The sequence below is a fragment of the Telopea speciosissima genome, chromosome 1 (assembly GCF_018873765.1).
Source record: "Telopea speciosissima isolate NSW1024214 ecotype Mountain lineage chromosome 1, Tspe_v1, whole genome shotgun sequence".
In the NCBI taxonomy this organism is placed as follows: Eukaryota; Viridiplantae; Streptophyta; class Magnoliopsida; order Proteales; family Proteaceae; genus Telopea; species Telopea speciosissima.
The window spans coordinates 48,866,545-48,890,106 of NC_057916.1; the positions used below are offsets into that span (position 1 = coordinate 48,866,545).

At 41.6% G+C, this 23,562-nt stretch overlaps 1 protein-coding gene across 1 annotated transcript in view; it reads left to right on the forward strand.

The window, feature by feature from the left end:
* The window catches only part of LOC122648714 (uncharacterized protein YnbB-like), a 75,856-nt gene that overhangs the window by 43,113 nt on the left and 9,181 nt on the right, over window positions 1–23,562 (forward strand). Inside the window, exon 11 of the mRNA XM_043841938.1 lies at window positions 6,613–6,705. Within this exon, the coding sequence (XP_043697873.1) occupies window positions 6,613–6,705 (93 nt within the window). The remainder of the gene's footprint in view (window positions 1–6,612; window positions 6,706–23,562) is intronic.

Sequence of the window (23,562 nt, forward strand, 5' to 3'; positions counted from 1 at the left end):
CATCTGTAACCCCCTCATCACCACACTGCATTAGAACCCAAAACCCAGAGATCGATAGATCAGTTCTGCTCTAATTTTGCAGAATTTTCAAACCTATCCAAACCCTGATATTTTTATACAATAATAACCCCCTAGACCTGCCTATTAAAACCATATAAACCTTACCATCAATATCTCACCCTAACCCTAGTTTTGACCTAAATTACCCAATCCTACTCCAATCGGCTGGCATTGTTAGAGATCCTGATCCACTGGTTTCTAGTGGGAGTTAATCCTATCTGAAACTACAGTACTTTGTTGTTGGGAAGACCATGGATATAGTGGGAGATGTGCAAGAATCTGATGCAGGCAGACGGACAGAAGAAGCGGAGCTGGACAAAATTGAGGAAGATGGAAAGGAGAAGCAGTTGATTGTGTACAAAATAAGAGAGGAAGAAGACCTGCTGCCAACAACCCTCCGTGGATCCTCATCTTGAACCTCAATCCCCTGACTCAGGTAATATCCCATCTTGTGCTCCAGAGTTGGATATTCCTATTGCTGTTAGGAAAGGGAGAAGTCTTGTACTAATTAATGTAGAAGGGGTTCAAGTAAGAACCACTCTACAGTAGGATCGATGATAGGTTGCAGCAGAACATCAAAATAGCGACAAAATCAGAATTAGTAACTTAGAGAAATAAAACCAAATCAGCCAGCAGTTTGGATCCAGACTTGGATCGAGTGGAGGGTATGAGGAGAGGGCATTGTGCTCCAAATTTCAGCCTATTATGATGGCTGGTTGCTGAGATATGAACTGGAATCAAAATTAGAAAGTTTGTTGAGATCTTGCAAACCAGCAGCAACTTGGACTCCAAACAGGGATCGAGTGTAGCTCTCCTTGATAGGGTTCAGCCCTCCAAAGCCCTACTGAAACAAGGCTCAGGTTGCAGAGAAGTGTAGGCTCGAAGTTGCTGGAGAATTTTGGGTAGACAACTGATCTGCCGGGGTGACTCGATCCTTCTGTGGTTGTGATCAGCAGCAGCAACAGTTTCTAGTTGAATATGGGGATGTATTCTGGTCCTTCACTGATGCAGCAGCAGCACTTGATTATGGTCTCAAACAACAGAGAATGTGGAGTTCGAGTGGGGGAAGAAGAGAAGATAGAAGAGAAGAGGGTAGGGGAATGCCTCTCTCAGCTTGGGTCTCTCACCCACTGCTATCTCAACTGTTGAAACAAGGAGGATCTCCCATAATTCGATGGCTAAGCTGGCAAGAAAATTCTTTTCTCAAATTCTGTTCCTTCATTACGATGTGTGGCCTATTAATAGCTTAGGCTAGCTCACAATAAAATAGAAACTTTCCAAAATAGAAACTCATCTAAAATAGACACTTAGGAAAATAGAAACTACTAAATCCTAACTAAAGTTAGAAACGACTAGACTTTGTAGTTCAGCCTTCTAAACAAGCAAGGAAACAAAAATAGAAACAAACTGAAATTAGAAACTACCTAATACACTTTCTAAAACTGAAAGTAGAATCTAAACTATGACAGCATCTGGATAGAATCTTTCTCCACTTGATGGGCCCACAAAACCTTCTAAAAAATATCTGCACACAAGGAAAATATGGGCTGTGAGTCTGTGATACTATTCACATGGACTGTAACATGACCAGTGTTTTGACCTATTCTTCTTCATGTGTTGTCCTACATCACTAATTCTATAGCCAAGTTTGTTTCCTATATTTCAATCTCTCTTACAAGTGTTACTTAGTTGTCCTGTCTTCAACCCTTATTTTAAGAATGTCACCAAGGCCAAGACTGATCTGAAATGGAAGGAAGCCATGTGTGAGGAGATGAGGGAACTTGAGAAGAATAGTACTTGAGAGCTTGTTGATCTTCCAAACAGATGAGTGCTTGTTGGCTACAGATGGGTCTTCTCAGATGGTACTGTTGAGAGACATTAGGCCAGGCTGGTGGTTGATGGTTACAACAGCCAAGTGTATGGAGTTGACTATCAAGAGACACTTGCTCTAATGGCTAAATTCAATTCAGTAAGAGTTCTCGTCCTTAGCAGCGAATCAAAACTGGCCCTTATACTAGTTCGATGTGAAGAATGCCTTTCTTCATAGCGACATAGAAAAGGAAGTATATATGCAAATTCCTCCCAACTTCAAAATTTCCATAGTTGAAGGCAAGGTATGCCTGCTTAAGAAGGCTCTCTATGGTCTTAAATTGTCACCAAAAGTTTGTTTTGAAAAATTTAGACTGGCCATATTAAGAAATGGGTACACTCAAAGTCAATTAGACCACACCTTGTTCACCAGACAAGTCAATGGTAGAATTACAGCACTAATTGTTTATGTGGACAATATTATAGTGAGTAGTGACTGGAAAGCTAAAAAAAAAGTGATAAAGAGGCTTAAGATTTATTTAACTCAACCATTTGAAATCAAGGATCTAGGTGCCTTAAAGTACTTCTTGGGAATTGAGGTGTCAAGGTCAAGAAAAGGAGTTCACATTTATGAAAAAAAGTATGTGTTGGACCTTTTGAAGGAAACATGGATGCTGAGTTTCAAATAATATGTGTTAGACCTTTTGAAGGTAACATGGATGCTGAGTTGCAAATAATATGTGTTGGACCTTTTGAAGGAAACAAGGATGTTGGGTTGTAAACCTGCGGACTCCCCTATTGATCAAAATCATAAACTGGGATAAGATAATGTCTATCCCATGATTGATGCAGGAAGGTATCAAATACTTGGTGGAAAGTTCATTTGCAATGTGTATTCCTGAATAATCTCATTTTTCAATTACTCAACCATTTCATTTTACCAAGTTCAACGTTAGCCAGATTAGTCAACCTTTCTCTTACTTGTCCAGATATTGTGTATGTAGTTAGAGTGGTTAGCCATTTTATGTATGCTCCTAGAATGTGTCATATGGAGGCTATATACCATATTCTCAAGTATTTAAAATCTAGTCCAGGAAAGGGGCTGTTGTACACCAAGCATAACGAATAGATGGTCTACATCAGGCTACTGCACCTTTGTACGTGGAAACTTGGTTACTTGGGGAAGCAAGATACAATCTATTTTTGCAAGACAAGTGTAGAAGCATAAATTAGGGCCATGGCACATGAGTCTGTGAAGTTTTGTGTTGTTGCAAGATAAGTGCATAAGCAGAATTTAGGGCCATGGCACATGGAGTCTTTGAACTTCTCAAGTTGGTGTTTGAAATTAATAGTTCCATGAGACTACATTGTGATAACAAGGCTGCTATCAATATTGCCCACAATCTTGTGTAACCTGATTGCACAAAACATATTAAGGTTGATCGCCATTTCATAAAGGAGAAAATTGAATCCAAATGTATTTGCACACCCTTAGTAAAGTTAGGAGATTAGTTGGCTAATATGTTAACCAAAGGGATCATTCCATACAATTTTATACCCTCTAAAGCAAGCTGGTTATGTATGATATTTACTCACCAGCTTGAGGGGGAGTATTGGAATATAGTTTTACAGGTATAATGGGAAACAATTTGTAATAGGGTCATGTGGGCATATATGTGAGAATGTAACGGTACTCTTGTAATTTGGCTTTCTAAGTATTAATAATATCATTGAGTAGAGAGAGGTCGTAACTCTCTAACTCATTCTTGCAATCTTCTCATCTCTTCTCCTCTCATCTCTTTCTACACAACTCATAACTGAAACTATATTCTCCTATGTCAAAATCAAACATAACCCTTTAGTTTCTCAGATAGAGTTGGGCCATCAAAAAAGTTGACAAATGGTCCAAAAGGGTTGTCTAACATCAGTGTGTCTTGGTTATCTGATTTGCTTGATCTTATGTACTCAGAGTTATCCTTGTTTCCCTAAGTGGTAGACTGGTAGGACCATTTCTGGGTACAAGTTGAAGACTAGAAGACTGGGTTAATTATGAAAATTGCCCTTCTACTTTCTTGACTTTTTGTTGTTTTTCGACTATTTACATGTTAGATATTATGCCGATTATTTGAGGTTGGTAAATGAACCTGTTACAGAATTTTTCTATCCATGGCTAAATATTTTTCTAAAGTGTGAGTTCTCAAATCCTGCCTGTAGTCTTTGTCTCATCCTTTTTATGGGGATCAGGGATCAGCTTTTCCTTTTATTGCCTTCATCTTGCACCAAATTCAGTTCTCGCTGGTTCAGTCATTGGTCCCTTCCCCCCTTTTCCACTCCCTGCATTTAGACCATGTAATTTGGCTTCTCCTTCATTGTGCCACTTGTTGGGGCTGCTCTAAGTTCTTATGCATCATTTATCATTTCAGTATTCTTGCCACTCATCCATCTCAAGATCCTGGTCTCAGATATGCTCACTTATTGGGATTTGTTGTTTATTGGATGCCGGAACTATTTTCTGCATAAGTATTGCTGATCATATGATTCTCTTATAAATTATTCTTCTACTTTATTTCTGCCTCTTTCACCACTTTGGAGGCATAGTCCAGTTCTGATTCTGTTGACAATCTTCGTAGTCTCATACTCCTTGACAATTAAACCAAGTTAAGGAATTATAACTTTGGGTGTCTTTTGGCATCAATCTCAACTATGTTCTTGTTAGCAGTCGAGAATGTGCTTCTCGGCATTAGCGCTAGGCACTAATACCGAGAATGGTATAAGTGAGGGTATTTTGGACTTTTTGGTCTTCTCTTTGTAATTTGATTGCCCTACTATATATATAAGTGAGAGGAGATAATAATACTATAATTTTGATTCTCCCCAAAGAGTTGCAGTTCAGCTTTCTCTTCTTCTCTCTTTTCTCTCTTTTCTTAATCTAACTCACTGTTATTTACATGGTATTCGAGATAGGCTCTTAAGAATCAATTTAATTTCTTAAGACCTACTCTATTTCTCTTTCTCAGAGAAAATATGTTCTTGACCTGATTAAAGAAACAGGTATGCTTGGGTCTAAACCTTTGGATACTTCAATGGACTCGAATTTGAAGTTGACAAGTGACAGTGGTGATGCTCTTGATGATCCGGAAAAATATTGAAGACTTGTTGGTAAATTGAATTATCTCACCGTGACTCGCCTAGACATTGCCTTTCTAGTCAGCGTAGTGAGTCAGTTTCTGTCCTCTCCCAGGGCATCTCATTGGGATGATGTGATTCGGATTTTGAGGTACCTCAAGAAGGCTCCAGGCCGTGGTTTGCTCTACACTGATCATGGTCATGGACGTGTTGAGGGATTTTATAATGTTGATTGGGCCAGGTCCCCTGTGGATAGGAGATCTACTACTGGATATTGTGTCGTTGTGGGATGAAACTTGGTGTCTTGGAAGGGCAAGAAGCAGCCAGTAGTAGCCAGGTCGAGTGCAGAGTCAGAGTATCGGGCAATGGCCCAACTCCCAAGTTACTTGTGAATTGATATGGATAAAACAGTTGTTGGCTGAATTGAAGTTCGTAGACAAATCTCCTACACAGTTATGGTGTGACGATCAAGCTGCTATCCATAGTGCTTCCAACCCTGTGTTCCATGAAAGGACAAAACACATAGAGGTTGATTGTTATTTTGTTTGAAAAAAACTACAAGAACGTCTTATTGCTCCACAACATGTTCGTAGCGGAGAGCAACTTGCTGATGTTTTTACTAAGTCTTTGGGGAGTGTGAGAATTGATTATATTTGTAACAAGCTGGGCATGATTAACATCTATGCTCCAGCTTGAGGGGGAGTGTTAAAAGTCAAGAATGTGCTTCTCAGTATTTGCGCTTGACGCTAATACCGAGAATGGTTTAAGTGCGGATATTTTGGGATTTTTGGTCTTCTCTTTGTAATTTGATTGCCCTACTATATATATAAGTGAGAGGGGAGAATAATACGATAATTTTGATTCTCTCCTAAGAGTTGCAGTTCAGCTTTCTCTTCTTCTCTCTTTTCTCTCTTTTCTTAATCTAACTCACTGTTATTTACAGTTCTGATCTCTACTGTCCTGACTAATATTGCTTTGAATGCATGTTATATTATTATTATTGTTGGGGGGTTGGTTATTATAGTCTGATCACTACTGTCCTGACTAGTATTATGTTCTGATCTCTACTATCCTGACTAAAGTTGCTTTGCGTGTGTGTGTGTGTGTGGCATAGTTCAAAATCTTGCCGAAATTTCTGAAATTTCGGCCAGGCCCAAACGAGATGCTATGTCGAAATGAAAAAATGCAATATTTCGGAAATTTCGGTCACTTGTTTCTTAAAAGTCGGTCTAAAAAATGCACCGTTTCGTCGAAATTTCGGTTATTTTGTTTCAGGTATTCGGTTTTTACACCCATAAATGGCCAAGAAAAACTCATAGAAAAAAATACAATATTTCGGCAAAATTTCGGTATCTCGGAAATTTTGGTCTGGCCGAAATGGCCTTCTGAAACGAGATTTAATACTATGGTGTGTGTGTGTGTGTGGGGTGGGGGGGGTGTTATGGATTTGGCTCTATCTGTAAAAATACTGTTTTCAAAGATAGAAAATAACAATCTGATTAAGCAAATAAATATAAATCTTACCCAGATGTCAGTATTTTGGCAAAACAGAGTTTTCTTTTCTATCACTATTACAAGGAACCCAGATACTCGCATGTCTGATATGTCATGAATTAGGTGGTATTTGCGCATGGAACCTTTATCGATGGGAGTACTAGTGAGCTTTCATGCGATGGACCATTGAGGGAACCATTCTCGGTGTTCTGCCAGGTGTGTGTTTCACTTCATATTTGCATTTTTTTTGTCTCTGGTCAAGGCTTCTGTTGCCAAAGGTGGGAACTGAGAAGAAGCATATATTTTTTTTCTTAACTTTTTCTATTGAGCTGCTGTCTCTAGGAATGTTTAGATTCTGAGGAATTGTTGTGCAAATAGAAAAGGTAATTGTTAGGAATGCATGATAAATACTTTGTCAAGACCAAGTGCCAATTTCCTCTTTTGGGATTCGTGTGTTGTGAACCATCCAATCAATGTCCTAAAACTACATTTTCTTTAGGTCATTGATGCAGTTGAGTAGAAATTGTTCTACTGTCCTAAATAATTTATAGCCAAGGACGCAAATTGGGCTAGGTCAGCCGGAGCCTGCATTGGCCTCATCCCACCCAAAAATTTGGCCCACCTGGCCAAGGGTTTGAGGGCATAAGTGAAGTTAATACTGACTACAGTGGCCTTGGCCCTGCTTAAGCCTGAATTTAAACTCTATCTCAAATATGTAGGTTATTTTATATTGCATAAAATGTAAAATGTTGTTTTTTTTTTTTTTGATGAAATGTACAATGTTGTTTAGTAAAACAATAAAAAATTTTGTTTACAATATATGTTACATATGTTATCCGAAAAGGCCTCATCATTACCCCGCCAAGAGAAATGTCTGAGAGTCAGTTTTTGATTTCTGATCCGTTGAATTTGCCAGACATCTCTAATATATGCGGACATATGCTAAAGTTTGCTGACGTCTGCTAAAGTTAGTGGACATCACTTGACTCAAAGACCACAATGAAAAGCGCAACATACACCACTTTAGGTGTCTGGTTAATTAGCTTTCTTATTCAAATGAGGAAGCTAAAAACAATTGGAAACTAAATATCCTAGTAGCTAACTTCTAAAATAAAGAGAGTAGAATAAATTAAAAACAATATTTCCCCAAATAACATAAATTCCTAAAATCCTACTAGATCCAAACACTCAAACTGAACTCGGTTCATCTCCGTCTGATAGGCAACTGGGTTTGGATCAGTCCAAGGTGGTGCACCCGTTGGGTCGGCCCGGTCCAAGATTCTCCTGCATGGCTGCATCAGACCAACCACTGACAAAGGACATACATATTTATCTTTGATTTTCAAACATTCTTCACTCAGCAGACTGTTGTCGGGTAGATTTAATCCAGATTTCTGAAAGCCATTCTAAGTAAAAGTATACCAATTAAGGTCATTAGAGGCTTTTAGTGGGATTTACTATCTAGGTTAGCGACAATACATAGGTTACAAACATATGCAATAAACACAAAAACCTATGCACGGATGATGCCTATCTTCATGATGCTCCAAGCTCAAGTTCTTCTCATCTTGACTTGAGGACTCTCAGTTCAGGTTCAAGATAACCATCGATCTTCTCTTTTGCTCCATTTCAGCTTGAATACACTCTTCTAAGTATTCTTGCTGTCTTCATAGTACTGTGAGATTGTAATAGCCTTTCACGGTAACACACAATTTTGGTAAACACAACATCATCATCCAAGCTATTTCATCACCAAAACATGGAGGCATGGATCTCTGATCAACAGACACTTATTTTTCAAGACTAGAGTTTGTTTGACCAATGGAAGGACCTTTTCCCTATTCATGGTAAATGGCATAATGAGAATCTTGTCTTGCAGTCTGTGATAGAGTTGTTGTCAAAGACATATGAGATCATCGTTGAATTTAATGATGATGTTTTCATCTAATCTTTAGTTTCTTTCTACTTTGATGGTGCTAGATGTCATGTATTTCCTTCTTTCAAACATGTCATCATGGTTGGTCAACCGTGGGTGGAAGAACTGAAGGTTGTTCTTGATAGTGCAGGAAACTTATATACGTTAAAGCCATCTCATCTAAAACAAACTATTGTCTTGAAAGGGTTGCAACGTGATAGCTCTTTAAAGCCGATTGAAGTGAGTCAGTGACCCCAGCAGTGTTGTCACAGAAGGAGTTGAAGGGGGGTTAAACAAGATGAACTTGTTTCTTCTAAGCCTATCGAGGAAATTTCAGTACCTTAGAGCAGAAAATGAGCTTGTGAAAGTTCCTATTGCAACGAAAGTTGTTCCATATCATAAGTTCATTCTTTTTCACACGTTTCACGACAAGGATATGCGGTTACAGCTTTATATAGGTTTGTTTGATTTGTAGACAAAGAGCTACAATCACATGTCAAACGTAAGTTTTTTAACTGAGGGGAAATACTGCTTTTTAACTAAGGGGAAATACTGCTGGCCCAGTCCAAAATTGGCCATATTTTAATATCTATGGGGTATGAGCCTTTAATTTGCTGGGTTTTATTTGTAATGGGCTGGATTATGAGGCCCAAAAGTGGGGGTAGAGGAGTGTACGAAAATAGATATTTAAATAGTAGTGCGCTCCATCAGGTAGTATGGTTGGATTTAACCAAGTCATTAAAGAGTCCTATTTTGGTTAGTTGTGGAGTTTAAGTTATCAAGAATACTTAGGCAGTTAGGCTTCACCATTTTTAATTAGTTAAGTATTTTTAGAGTCCCCTGTTATTTAAGTTAGACTAGCTACCCAAGAGTTCTAAATTTAGAAAAAAAATATATTTTTTTTGTTTTCTCATAAATATATTACCACCTCCCCATTATATAATGGAATAGAATACAGAATTTGGATTTGAATTTTGTAGCCAAAAAGGCTTCCTCTTAACTTCACAGGTATCGTTCATCGTCTCATAACAGTCCCTATCACTTCTCTTCTCTCTTTCTTTCCACTATGCAGGCTATTGAAACCAGGAAATCACCAAGCCTTTTTCAACCTTGTTTTATCAGGAAAATATTTCAAATCTGGGTCTATGGAGCAGCCGATTTGATCTTTGATTCCCAATCTAGGATCTAGGTTGGTTGCTGCATTGGTTTCCAGCTTGGGACAGGCCGGTCCATTCATGCAACGGCATCAGTGCTCTTGCTCTCAAAAGAACTCAACCTTGTTGAGTGAGATTGCAAACCCAAAATTCCTTTGTAGTGATCTCAATGCTAAGGTGGCACACATAGTTGTCAAGGTGTCGCCTAGGCGTCCAGGCACCTTGGTAGCCTTGGAGGCCGTGCATCCAAGCCCCCTCCAACGCCTGGAACCACCTAGATGCCGTGACAACTATGGTGGAACATGTCTTAGGGAAGACGGTCAGTTTGCAACTCCATGCGTGATAGACTGGTTCATAGCTGGACGAGAGAATTGTTGTTGTTGAGGCATATCCGTCAATGTGTGAGGCAACAACAAATATGTTCACCCTCGTTTTACCATGATGGTGTTATGTGCACTATTGTAGAGAATATCAGCCTTTCGCTGCCATGGTCTCCTTAAGAGAATGTCATAATGTGCTAAGTGGCTGACTAGGCAAGGCACCTAGTAGTGAAGCGGCCCAAACTGTATATGAACTCGTACAACTGCATGGGTATCTTCTCTAGCATTAGTACCAAAAAGCTCACACATAAACTTTCTTGAAAAGTTGCTTCCATGGGAGGTTAGGTGCTCGAACTAAGTCTGTAGAGATAAGGTTGGTTTCCGCTCCTATGTCAACTATATTGTATGCACTATCATAGGATCCTCGTCATATAGTAGAGTACCTTTCTATTGAAATGGGGAGACTTCTTTACTAGTCCATTGGAGAATGGAATAAGAGTAACTGAGTTAACTGCAACCTCGCCATCAAGACCTTAATCGGAGTCATCATCTAGATCAGGACGAACATGTTCATGAATATGTACTTGTTAAAATAAGTGGGAGTATTTTGAGCAAGGGTAGAATTGTAATGAGGGTCGTGAAAGGGTAGAATTGTAATTAGGGCCGTGACACCGTTCATGTGAACAGTGTCGGTGAACAGTATTGGGTAAGTTATTGAGAGCATAAAATCTTGGGTGAAGAATCTTCCTTATTCCCCCAAGGTTAGGAGTGCGACCTCTCATAGAGAAGCTTTAATTCTTCAATGTTTGGGCTTATCGGAACCCCCTCTCAGGGTGAACCGTCTGCATCCTGTCTATTGGTGTCCCCCCTTTGTCACGGTTAAGCTTAACGTGAATGGTGCTTGTAAGGGCAACCCTGGCATTGGAGGGGGTGGAGGGGTAATCGGGGATAAGGACGGTGTGATGTTGGCGGCCTTTTCCAACTTTTATGGAGAATGCACTAACTCGGTTGCTGAGTTGCGTGCGTTGAGAGATGGCTTGAAGCTGTGATTTGACTTAGGCTTCACTGACTTTGTGGTCAACTCTGATTCTGCTGTCACGGTGAGAATGGTTAATCATCAGAGGTGTAATCTCTGGAGGGGTTGGTATTGGTTCCAGGATACGGTGGTTTTGATGCACTCTACTCGACCTCTCTTATACTTTGCCTACAGGGAAAGTAATAGGGCTACCGACTGCCTGGCCAACTTAGCTTGTGCTACAAGATCTTTTGTCGTCTTCAATCAGGGCAGCCTGCCACGGGGGAAGCTTCAGTGTATTCTTCGGGAGGAAAGTGCAGGGTTGCCCATTCTCTGTAAGTAGAGACTGTTTTCCTTTCATTATTGGTTGTAGGGGTTTGGGCCAAGTGTTTTGCAGAGAGTTATTCTCCTTGGGTTGGGGTTAGGTGGTACGTCCCCCCTTGTATTCTTTTTCCAAATGTTGATTTTAATAAAGTTCTAGGGGCTGTCCGGGTCCCAGGTAATATTCGGGTAAAAAAAAAATAAAAAATGGCATCAGAGCAGGTTTGAGTGTGGGTTCAAATCCCTCTTCTCTTTCTCCCATTTTTTCTCCCTAATTTTTTCTCTCGATCTTTCTCTTTCTCCTTTTTTACTCTGGTTTCTTCCATTGTTATAGGGCAACACTAATGAGGTGATCCATGGATCTAGTTGCTACCCCTCAATACCTCATTCATTGATGACCTAATTTAAGATCGATAACAGCTATGCCACTTCCTGCGATTTTTGAAGCTTCAGCTTGGGGACTGCTTCCTTCTCTAGCAATGAGGATAAATTCTCTTTTTTCTTAGAAGATTAAGAACAACAGGGATTTCTTGGACAAGCTACTATTTTTCAGCCTCTTCCCTTCATCGATATCAGCCAAATTTTTGGGTTTTTTTCAAAACCCTGACAAGATCGATCTAGGGTTTATGGGCTTCTGTTGCTGCTGATTTTTGGAGGAGTGTTTCACCATCAACTAAGGAGCACTCGATCTATTTCTTGGCCACATCAGCTTTGTTTTTTTGGTTCTCTTCTATTGTGCCCTAATGTCTGACGACACTTCCACTGTTACTTCTGGCCTTGATGGACAGCCACGACAAGAGTATCATCCCTTTTCTTCCTACATCAAACTTGATGGAATTAATTACCTGATGTGGTCCAGGTCTACATATCTCACTATTGCTGGCCGTGGTCTCACTAGACATTGCACTAGCACTGTTGAGAAACCATCTATTGCTGGTCCTCTTTAGGATCGATGGATCTCCAATGACTCTCAAGTCATGTCTTTTTTTCTTAACTCCATGCAACCAGATCTGGCCAATGGTTATTTGCTACTCGAAACTGCTGCTCAGATTTGGCTGGCTGCGAAGGAAACTTATGGACAGGTTGGAAACGATTCCCAGGTTTATGAACTCCGCAAGAAGATTCATGACACCACTCAGAAATACCTTTCCATCTCAAAGTATTATGCTGTCCTTTGTAGTCTATGGCAACATCTGGACCACTACTCCGATTATCACCCCACTAATGCAACCGATATTGCTGCATATTGCAAGCATGACAAGATTCAGGTTTATGACTTCTTGGCTGGTTTAAATGTTGAATATGACTAGATTCGAGTTTAGGTTTTGGGCAAGGTTCCATTCCCTACCTTAGAGCAGTCCTTTGCTTTAGTTCTTTCTGAAGAAAATCGTAGGGCAGCCATGCTACATACTCTAATCACTGACCGATCTGCTCTACAGACTCCTGCCACTGCTGCTCCCATATTTGCTGCTCCTACTGCTCCTAGTTATTCTTCTAAAGGGATTGTGAGATGTGAACACTGCAATAAACCCTATCACACCAAAGGCACTTGCTGGAAGCTTCATGGTAAACCAGCTGATTTTGAGGCCAAGCGTGCTGCTCGTGGGAAATCGAAAAACAAAGCCTATCATACCGAGACTATTCCCACGGCTCCTTCTACTGACATTAGTCTCTCCTAGGATGAACTTCAGGCGTTCCGTTGTATGTTACAGGCCTCTGCTGCATCTACTACATCGACTCCTACCAATCAATCCGCCATTTCAGGTTCCCATTTTGTCCACTCAGGTAGTCCGTTTGCTGGTCATTGTGCATCAGTAGTCTCCGCCCCTTGGATTATAGACTCTGGTGTCACTGATCACATGATCAGATCCTTTAGCCTCTTTTATCGCTATTTACCCACTTTTGGGAAAGACAAAGTTTGGGTGGCTGATGGTTCTCTCTGTTATCTCTGGGAAAGGCTCTATCAGTTGCTCTCCGTCTATCTCTTTATCCGCTATTTTATGTATACCTAATTTTACTACTAACATTCTGTCCATTAGTAGTCTTACTTGTGACTTGAACTATAAAGTGATTTTTTTTTTCCTTCCCACTGTGTTTTTTAGGATCTGGCAACTAGAGCAATGATTGGATGGGGTAAAGTGCATGGTGGATTGTATTTGCTCAATGATGGTCGTCCTCCTTCACCACCACCACCATCTCCCCTTCATCAAACTTCATTGGTCTCTTCTGAACTTCAACAATGGCATAATCAATTAGGTCACCCCCGTTTAGGAATATTATCTCATTTATTTCCAGCATTCGTTTAACAATAATAAGGATGACCTTTTTTGTGAGGCTTGTGTTCTGGCCAAACAGACTCGTTCAACTTATTCTATTTTTAATAAAAGAAGTCTTTCCCTTTTTAATCTGGTTCATATTGATGTGTGGGGTCCTAGTCGGAAACCTTCTATTTCTAGCCATCATTGGTTTGTTTCCTTTATTGATTGCCACTCTAGGAGTACCTGGGTGTATTTGATGTATAATAAATGTGATGTTTTATCATGTTTTCAGCATTTTCATAAATTGTTTCAGACCCAATACAATGTCACTCACAAAATTCTGAGGAGTGACAATGGCAAAGAGTATATGGAAGGTCAGTTCCAAAACTATCTTACTGCGCATGGGATCCTCCACCAGACCAGTTGTGTGGATACTCTTGCCTAGAATGGAGTGGCTGACAAAAAAAATTGCCACCTGTTAGAGGTGGCTTGAGCACTTATGTTTACCTGTAATGTTCTTCCCCAATATTGGGGGGATGCTGTTCTTATTGCAGCATACCTTATTAATAGGCTGCTTACCCGAGTCCTTGACTCCTGTACCCCTGCTACCCGTTTAAATGGCTCCTCAACCTTTATAATTCGACCTAAAGTTTTTGGCTATGTTTGTTATGCTAGGGATACTCGGCCCCTTAGTAAACTTGAACCCCGTGGCCTTCGATGCATTTTCTTGGGTTATTCTCCCTACCAAAAGGGTTATAAATGTTACCATCCACCCACCCAACGTACCATGGTGAGTTTGGATGTCATTTCTATGAAACCCTTTCCTATTATCCCATTACACCTCTTCAGGGGGAGAATTCCAGTAAAGAGGTGTCGACTCTTGGGGCCCTTCTCCCTCTTGAGGCTCCCGTGTATATCTAGCCTAACCTACTCTTGTCCCTCATATACCATCTAATGAAGAGGATTCCACACAGGGGGAGACCTTGGTTACTTGTAATGACACAGTTCCTATTCAGAGGGAGCTTACTCCAGTCCAGAAAACCATTGGAGAATTTCAGAAGAGAATTAATGACTCAAATCTCAAAACATATCAGAGATGATGTTCCACATACAAGTAGCTTCCATCCACTACGGCACCAATACCTATTTAGTTGCCGACTCAGGATCCGGATCATCTTCCCACTCCAGGTAAATCCCCTTCTCCTGAGTTACCTATTGCTCGTCACAAAGGTACTAGGACTTATAATCAGCATCCTATATCTCATGTTGTTTCATATAATTCCCTTTCTCCATCCTTTCGTGCCTTTGTTTCTTCCCTTTCTTCTGTTTGTATTCCCCAGAATTAGCAGGAAGCTCTTGCAGATGGAAAGTAGAAGGTAGCAATGATGGAAGAAATGAGAGCCTTGCAAGAAAATGATACATGGGATAATGTGGTTCTTCCTCCAAGGAAAAGACTAGTTGGATGTAAATGGGTGTTTGTAGTGAAACAGAAGGTTGATGACACTGTGGATTGATACAAGGCACGGTTGGTGGCAAAGGGGTTCACTTAGACATTTGGGATTGACTGACTACCAGGAGACTTTTGCACCTGTTGCTAAACTAAACATTGTTAGAGTGTTACTATCTTGTGCAGTAAATCTGGGATAGGATTTACAGCAGTTGGATGTGACGAATGCCTTCTTCTATAGAGAGCTTGAAGAGGAGGTATATATGGACATTCCACCTAGGTTCTCATGTGACAAAACCAGTAAACAAGATATGTAAGTTGAAGCGTGCTTTATATGGGTTAAAACAATCACCTCGTGCCTGGTTTGGAAGATTTCATAAGGCTGTGGTTTATGTGGGATATAAGCAGAGCAATGCTGACCATACTCTGTTTATCAAAAGGAATGGTGATAAAGTAACCATTTTCATAGTTTGTGTGGATGATATTGTGGTGGCAGGGAATAAAGGTGATGAGATCAACAAGTTGGAGACTTTCTTTGGCCGTGAATTTGAAATAAAGGATCTGGGAAAGCTGAAGTATTTTCCAGGGATAGAGGTTGCACGATCTTCAAAGGGTATCTTTCTTTCTCAAAGGAAGTATATCCTAGATCTATTATCTGAGACTGGCATGTTAGGGTGTCACCCTACTGATACACCTATGGAGGCTACTACAAGACTCTAGGAAAAGAGGGTGAACCGTTGACAAAGGTCGTTACCAGCAGCTGGTAGGGATACTTATTTACCTCTCTCACACACAACCAGACATAGCCATTGCCGTGAGTTTGGTAAGTCAGTTCATGCATGATCCTTATTCCTCTTATATGGATGTTGTTCTTCATATTCTTCGTTATTTGAACTCAGCCCGGGGAAAAGGAATTCTCTTATCTCCTCATGACCATCTACGAGTTGAAGTGTATACTGATGCTGATTAGGCTGGATCTTCTGATAGAAAGTCCATATCTGGTTATTGCTCCTTTGTAGGTGGAAATCTTGTCACTTGGCGTAGCAAGAAACAGAACGTGATAGTAAGGTCCAGTGCTGAAGCAGAATTTCGTACTATGGCACAAGGCATTTGTGAGCTGTTATGGCATAAAGGTTTATGACATGATCTTGGTGTTCCTGTCTGTCTCCCTATGATGTTGTATTGTAACACCAAGGCTGCCATTAGCATTGCTCACAATCCGGTTCAGCATGATCGTACCAAGCATGTGGAGGTTGATAGGCATTTCATCAAAGAGAAGCTGGAAGGACTGATCTGTGTTCCTTTTGTGAAGTCTGCTGATCAACTGGCTAATGTGTTCACTAAAGGGTTGAGTGGGAAAGTCTTTCATCCTATTTTAGTCAAGTTGGGCGTGTTTGATATTTATGCTCCAACTTGAGTGGGAGTATTTTGAGCAAAGGTAGAATTGTAATTAGGGCTGGGACACTGTTCATGTGAATAGTATCGGTAAACAGTGACGGCGAAGTGTTGGGTCAATTCTGTAATTTTTCTCTCCCCTATTCTATAATAAATAAAGGGGCTTGGATGTTCATTAAAACATCCAAGCATTGAGCTCTATTCTTTCCTGTTAACAGTACTTCGTCTTTGTTGTCTGTATTAGCCAACAACTTCTCGACTATTGTCAGAGAACGGGTCTTGTTGGGACACTTGGTGCCGAAGTGATCTTTCTCGCCACAATTGTGACAAACAATGTTTTAGCCCCTCATTACCCTTGGAGAACTTGAGATTTTTTTTCATCCACTATGTGAGTCTCAATTTTCCTTTTTCAGTAGTATGCTTTAAGTATTGTACTTTTCTTCTGCTGTCTTAGCATATGCAGCTGCCGTATCGACATCTGAAATCCCCATTAGCAAGCTCTTATAAGATCTCTGTGTTTAGCCCACCGATATATCTCAATACGCATTGTTAATTTGTCTCCTGAAGTCTGCATCTAGAAGACAACTTGTGGAATTCCATGGTTTAGGTAGTATCCACATTTTTACTGCCTTGATGGAAGTTGATCATCTTGTGGAACAACACCTTCTCATTAGTAACGAGGAATGGATTTTTTGTTCAATATTTGCATCATCACCTCCCAATTCGTGATGGGTCCAAGCCGCCTGATAAATTCTCGAATGTAGCACATCATCCCACCAAGAATATACATACCCAGTGAATTTGGTGAGGATAAGCTCACACGTGTCATTTGGAAAGGATTTGTAGGCGATAATCCTCTCGAATTTAGTCAACCAGTCAAAGAAAGCTTCGGTCCCTTCCTGCTGTTGAATTCTGAAACATCAACTTTGTCACCATAATCTTTGTCTGAGAACTATTGTGTGATGTCCTGGAGAATAGCAGACTCTGGTGGTGGTGTCAGAGGTGAATCCATAAGCTGTAAAGTACCCAGCTTGGTAGCTGGTGTAGATGACCCTGCATCATCTCGCTTGTCGTTTCGCCTTACAAAGGTAAAAACATCCAAGCTTTGAGCTCTATTCTATATCTACAATTAACTTGTGCCTTCCATAATCCTCTTAAGCCTAACTTCCGTTCTCTGCTGGGTTTCTAGTAAGTCCTTGTACAACTTGCGGAGCTTAGGAATGGTGATGTGAGAGTCTTGTCATGGTCAGAATAGCCCCAAGAACTTCAGCTCTATTACCACTTAATGTGACCTAGGGTTCTGAAACCCTAATTTCGGCCCCTATGAGCCCAGAAAATTTGTAAATTTGAGACTAATTTTGGACATTTTTGAGTAAGATAAATAGAATTTTGGGACATAAAATTAAGTTTAGCAAGGGGCTTTTCTGAATTTAAATATTAGCAGTGAGTGAAATATAAAAGAACTCAGAACGGCAGGGTTTTTTTTTATAGCAAATATCAGTTAATTTGGCAGAAGAATTAATGTTCATCTTCCTTACATTAAAACAGGTCATGTGGTAGCTCTTCGATCATTTTTCAGGGCGCACGTTAGTTTTTTCTTCATATGGGGATTAGGTTATGGCGATTCCTCCTCCTCGGGAGGAACGCCCCCCTGATCCTCGTCCAGGGGTTGTTGCTAGTGGGGTTGTAGCTGTTTCCTTTGCCGCCGTGGTGTCTAAGTCGCTGGCCACACCACCTGTCAAATTGGAGATTAAGAAACCGTCATATTTTTTTGAGGAGCCTGTGGTTATTTTCTCCAGGGAGGAGGTGGAGTTGTTTGAGAGGGCTTTCTCTATTGTGCTGATTGCCAAGTGCAGTTATGGGAAACCTTCTCTATTCTTGATCAAGGATCTACATAAATCTCTGTTCCTGGAAGGGGTTGTTATCGTTTCGATGTTAGACCCTAGACATGTGCTCCTTCGTTTCTCTATTCAGGCAGATTTTGTCAAGGTCTGGTTGAAAGAACAAGTTCACGTCCAGGGTTTCCTTTTGCGGCTTATGAAATGGACTTCTGAAATTGTTTCAAGCTGGGAATCTCCTTTTGCGCCAATTTGGGTTTCCTTGATAGGGCTGCCTGTAAATTTCTATCAGGGGAATGTTTTGGTGTCAATTGCTGGGACAATTGGAAGGGTCCTGAAGGTGGATGATGCAACGGCCAACTGCACTCGAACTATGGCGGCCCGTGTTTGCATTGAGGTGGATCTAAGAGCCTCGCTTCCGATGAAGGTGTGGATTGGTTGTGGTTTGGATGGCTTTCACCTGAAAGTCGTCTATGAGAGAGACTTCCCTCTTATTGTGAGGTTTGCTCGAAGATTGGATACCCTAAGGAGTCTTGTAGAAATTCTCTAAGAGGAAATCTGCCGTTGCTATCAAGATTCTGCCAGTTTGAATGGTGTGAAAGGAAACTACTGTACAGGAATTGCGGCTATAGGTGCTGGGGAGGGGGACAGAACTAGTGACGGTGCCATTATCCCTAAGGGAGAGGGCTCTTCGCGTGGTGGCGCTGGAGGGTGTGCAGGTGCGCCTGGATAGGAAAAACCTGCGGTGGCCTGTTGTGCAGCAGGTTGCTGCTACTCGCACTTTGTTGGTCGTAGGTGAGGGTCCGAGCGCTAATATTCCTACTGAAGCTTTGGCCTCTGGAATGAGGGTGTAGTCCGTGAGGAAGGGGACCTAGTAGCGTTGGAGAAGGCAGGTGCTGAGGTTGCTCCTCATCCCTTGGTAGAGGGGGAAATCCCTTGCGTGGCGGTGGGAGTCTGAGAAACCGAGAATGTAGGTGTCGTCAAGAGCAAGGATTTATTGCTGGATGCGCCTGAGTTTTTGAGGTTGGAGTCGTTGGATGAAGGGGACATTGAGGTTGCCGCTGGCTACGGTTTGGAAGGAGACTGTTCGCAGTCTGTGAGTGGTCTATCGTTACCTTATTTTAAAGACAAGGCTGGGCCCCTTGGGACTAAAGATGATTTTCATGTGTCAGGTACGGCTGTCACGCTCTTGGGCCCTGAGGCTTTGCTGGAGAGCTTTAAGGTTTTTAATGCTTCTATTGAAGGGAGGATACGCAGAACTTTTGAGAGAATTGGTGAGGAGAATAACGTCGCCAGCTGACCCTCGTGTAAGGAAGTGGTTGCCCTCTCGTTTTGCGGTTTTCAGTGCTGCCCAAGTGTACAAGAGGAAGAAAATTAAGAAGGTTAAGCGAGGGCGACCAGGTAGGAAGGGGTCCCTACGGCGTGTTACAAGATCAATGAGACTGTGGACTCAACTCTTTACAGTTCCAAATGAGTTGCTTATTTTGGAATGCTCTGGGTATTGGGAATAAGCCTACTACTGGGCGGCTGAAAACTTTAGTAAATCTGTATAACGTTGACGTTGTTGCTATTGCTAAACCTAAAGCGCAAGTTTCTAAGGCGCGAATGGTGTTGCGAAGGGTTGGTTTGGATTCGGTGCATACTTTAGAGAGAATTTGGGTGTTTTGGAGGGCTTCGTTGCAGATTAGAGTGGCCGAGGAACACCGTCAGTTTGTTACACTAGAGTGTGTGGATACCTGTGCTGGTACTTTTTTTTATCACTTTTGTCCATGGGCTTTGCTCGGTGGTTCAGAGGAGGGAGATGTGGGAGAGGCTTGAGCTTTTCTCCAGGTCTATCTCTTTGCCATGGTCGGTGAGGGGTGATTTCAATGCTGTTGCGTCCCCCTTGGAAAAAGCTGGTGGCAAAACTGCTTGTTCAATATCTCTGCAGGAGTTTGGGAATTTTGTGAGCGGTGCTGTGGACTTATTGATGCAGGTTATGTTGGTAATATCTTTACTTGGTCGAATAATCAGGCTAGTGCAGGAAGGGTCTTGGCCAAGTTGGATCGGTTTCTGGTGAATTCTTCTTGGGTTGGTGCTTTTCCCAAATGTGAAGTTACCCACTTTAATAGAACCTGTTCTGATCATGCGCCTATTGGGCTCTCTTTTTCTATTTCTTGCAACCATTCCTTCTCAGCCTTTTAATTCCAGCAAATGTGGTTGCTGCACCTGGCCTTTCTTGATTTTGTTAAGGGTCAATGGGAAAAGCCTGTGTTCGGCTCACTTCTCTTTATGTTGTTCATGAAGCTTAAAGGGCTTCGCTGTGCTCTCCGTAAGTGGAACAAGGAGGTGTTTGGCAATATACACCAGAAGGTTAGGGATGCTGAGGACTCGGTTAGCAGGGTGGAAATGGACTTTGACCAGCGTGCTGATGATGAGTCCAAGGAGACTCTAGTGGAGGCCAGGAAATTTCTGCAGGAGGAAATTTTCCAGAAGCAAAAGTCCAGAGTTAATTGGTTAAAGGGGGCGGGATCAAAACACGAAGTTTTTTCATTCCATGGTTAATGTCAGAAGAAGGCAGGCTGGTGTTCATAGAATAGAAGGAGGGGATGGTGCTTGGATTTCTGACCTTGATGGGTTGCAGGCTGAGGCAGTGCGACATTTCTCCCCTCTCAGGGTTGTTTGGTTGATGAGGAGCTACTGTCTTTGATTCCCAAGGTGGTGACTGAAGCTAAGAATTCTTCTCTTCTGTTAATACCCTCTTTGGAGGAGGTGAAGGGGGCTATCTTCTCCTTGTCATGTGACAGTGCGCCAGGCCCAAATGTTTTTTCAGGGTATTTTTTCACGGCTTGCTGGGAGGTGGTATGCAATAATGTATGGGCAGTTGTAAAGGATTTCTTTGAAGGTGGTACCGTCCCTAGAAGCTTCACTTCGGCTAATCTGGTACTTATTCCTAAAAAGGATAACCCTGAGGTAATGACTGATTTTCGGCCAATTATCCTTTGTAATTCTTATAAAATTATTGCCAAAATCATTGTTTCTAGACTGGCGGGGCTGCTTCCTTCCTTGGTAGCAGAAGAACAAGGTGCTTTTGTGTAGGGCAGGTGTATACTTGACAATATTTCCATTGTCCAAGAGGTGGCTCAAGACTTAAACAGGAAGACTCGGGGGGGGCAACCTGATCCTCAAACTGGATATGGCAAAGGCCTATGACCGTTTGGAATGGAAGTTCCTTTGGTTGGTCCTCTCCAAATTTGGTTTTAGCATGCCTGGAATTAGAAAGATTGTGGAGAACTATTGGTTTTCTATAGTCTTTGGGGGGCAGCCAGTCGGGTTTCTTCAAGTCTACCAAGGGAGTGAAGCAGGGGGATCCCTTATCTCCTACTCTTTTTATTTTGGCGGAGGAGGTTCTTAGCAGGGGCATTAAAGGTCTGTTTGTAGCATAGTTGTCATGGCGCCGCCATGGCGTCCTGGAGCTGGAGGTCTGTGCATATCGACCTACGCCATGGTGTCCTGTCTCTCTTTCCCTCTTCGATTTCTTCTTCCTGCCTCTCTTTCCCTCATCGATTTCTTCTTCTTTAATTTTTTGTTTCTTCCCCAACCTTAGACCCACTCCCTGCTTCCTAAAATCTCCTATTTTAGCCTTGGTTTAGTAACCTGCAACTAAGACATTCGCCAGATCTGATTTCAGATCTCACCATTCGGTTGCCAGTAGAATTTTGGGGCTATTTCTCGTTGGGATCGGGAGACCTTGGTGCTACGATTTTGTTCTAGAAATTGCAGGGAGAATCGTCTTCATAAGGAGTTTCCTCTGCTGGAACTACTCCAGTTCACTGCCTCTCTGCCTCTCTTTCTATCGTGTTATTGCAAGGTTGAAGAAGACATTAAGTCTTTAAAATTGTAAGTAAGGACAACTTATATTATTTATATAAAACCCCTTATATTCTCTAGTGCTATTCTGTTTAACCCATTCAGTTTTCTCTTTAACTCCATTAAATTACAGTTCTGCCACTCCTTTACAACTTCAGATTAATTACAATTCTGCCATTGCTCTTATAAATCTTGATTTATCTACTAGTTTGCCATTCAACTTTGCCATTCAACTTTGGATTTAATTCCAATTCTACCATTGCTCTTATAAATCTTGATTTATCTACTAGTTTGCCATTCAACTTTGGATTTAATTACAATTCTGCCATGGTCGACATGATCGCCATGGCAAAGCCAAGGCGGGCGACATGTCAATATATCGACTAGACATCCCTCCACCGATTTGGATCGCCATGACGCTGTGACAACTATGGTTTGTAGAGGAGCATGTATCTTATTTCAGGCTTCTGAGAGGATGCCCTGGGATCTCTCATTGCCTATTTGCAGATGACACCATTATTTTCACTAGGGGTTTGAAGAGCTCGCTCAAACAAATAATGGGTTTTATAAGCAGAGATGAAGGTTTTTCGGAGCAGCTAGTCAATAGGCAAAAAAGCTGCTTTATGTTGGGTGACAAAGTCTCACTGGCTAGAGCCCGTATGGTAGGGGCAGTTATTGGGTTCTCTAGGAAGTCGCTCCCAATCACCTATTTAGGGGCCCCTCTCTACTCAGGAAGACTCAAAATTTGTTTTTTTGATGGTCTTGTCGATTAAATAAGGAACAAGGTTGCAGGCTGGAAAGGGAGGCTTTTATCTTCGGGGGGACGTGTTACACTCTTAAAACATGTTCTCTCTTCTATTCCCATCCATGTTCTCGCTACGTTGGATCCGCCTAAAGCAGTCATTCGCAGGCTATATGGGATTTTTGTTGATTTCCTTTGGGGAAGTTCGGAATGGGGAAAACGCAGACACTGGGTGTGTTGGCGGAAGGTCTGCATGCCACTTGAGGAAGGAGGGTTAGGGGTTAGGCTTCTGGAGGATGTTAGCCCCTCTCTCAGGCTAAAGGGCCTTTGAAGGGTCCTTTCTGACCATTCACTATGGAGTGGTTTTTTCAGGGCAAAGTTTTTTAAAAATATTCATGTTGCTTTGGCTCGAAGTCTTGGCATAATACACTGGCATATAAGGGGTTCTTGATGGACAAATCAAGATGGTTGCTTGGCTCTGGCAATATGTCTTTCTGACTTGATAATTGGACTGGGGCTGGCCCTTTGATTGACGCTGTTGACAATGACCTTCTGGTTGATACAGAGTTGTGTGTCAAGGATGCGTTTGGGGAGGACGGTTCTTGGAGGCAGGACATTGTAGACCACATTGATTCAGCAGCAATAAAAAATAACATTACTCTTGGTAACTTTTCTCTTTCAGATAGAGATGATGTTTGGTGTGGACCCCTTCTAGTAATGGTTGTTTCTCAACTAAGTCGGCTTGGAATGAAGTGCGGTGTGTGTCACCTGTGATCTCCTATGCTAAGTGGATCTGGAATCAATCTTTGCCCTTGAAAG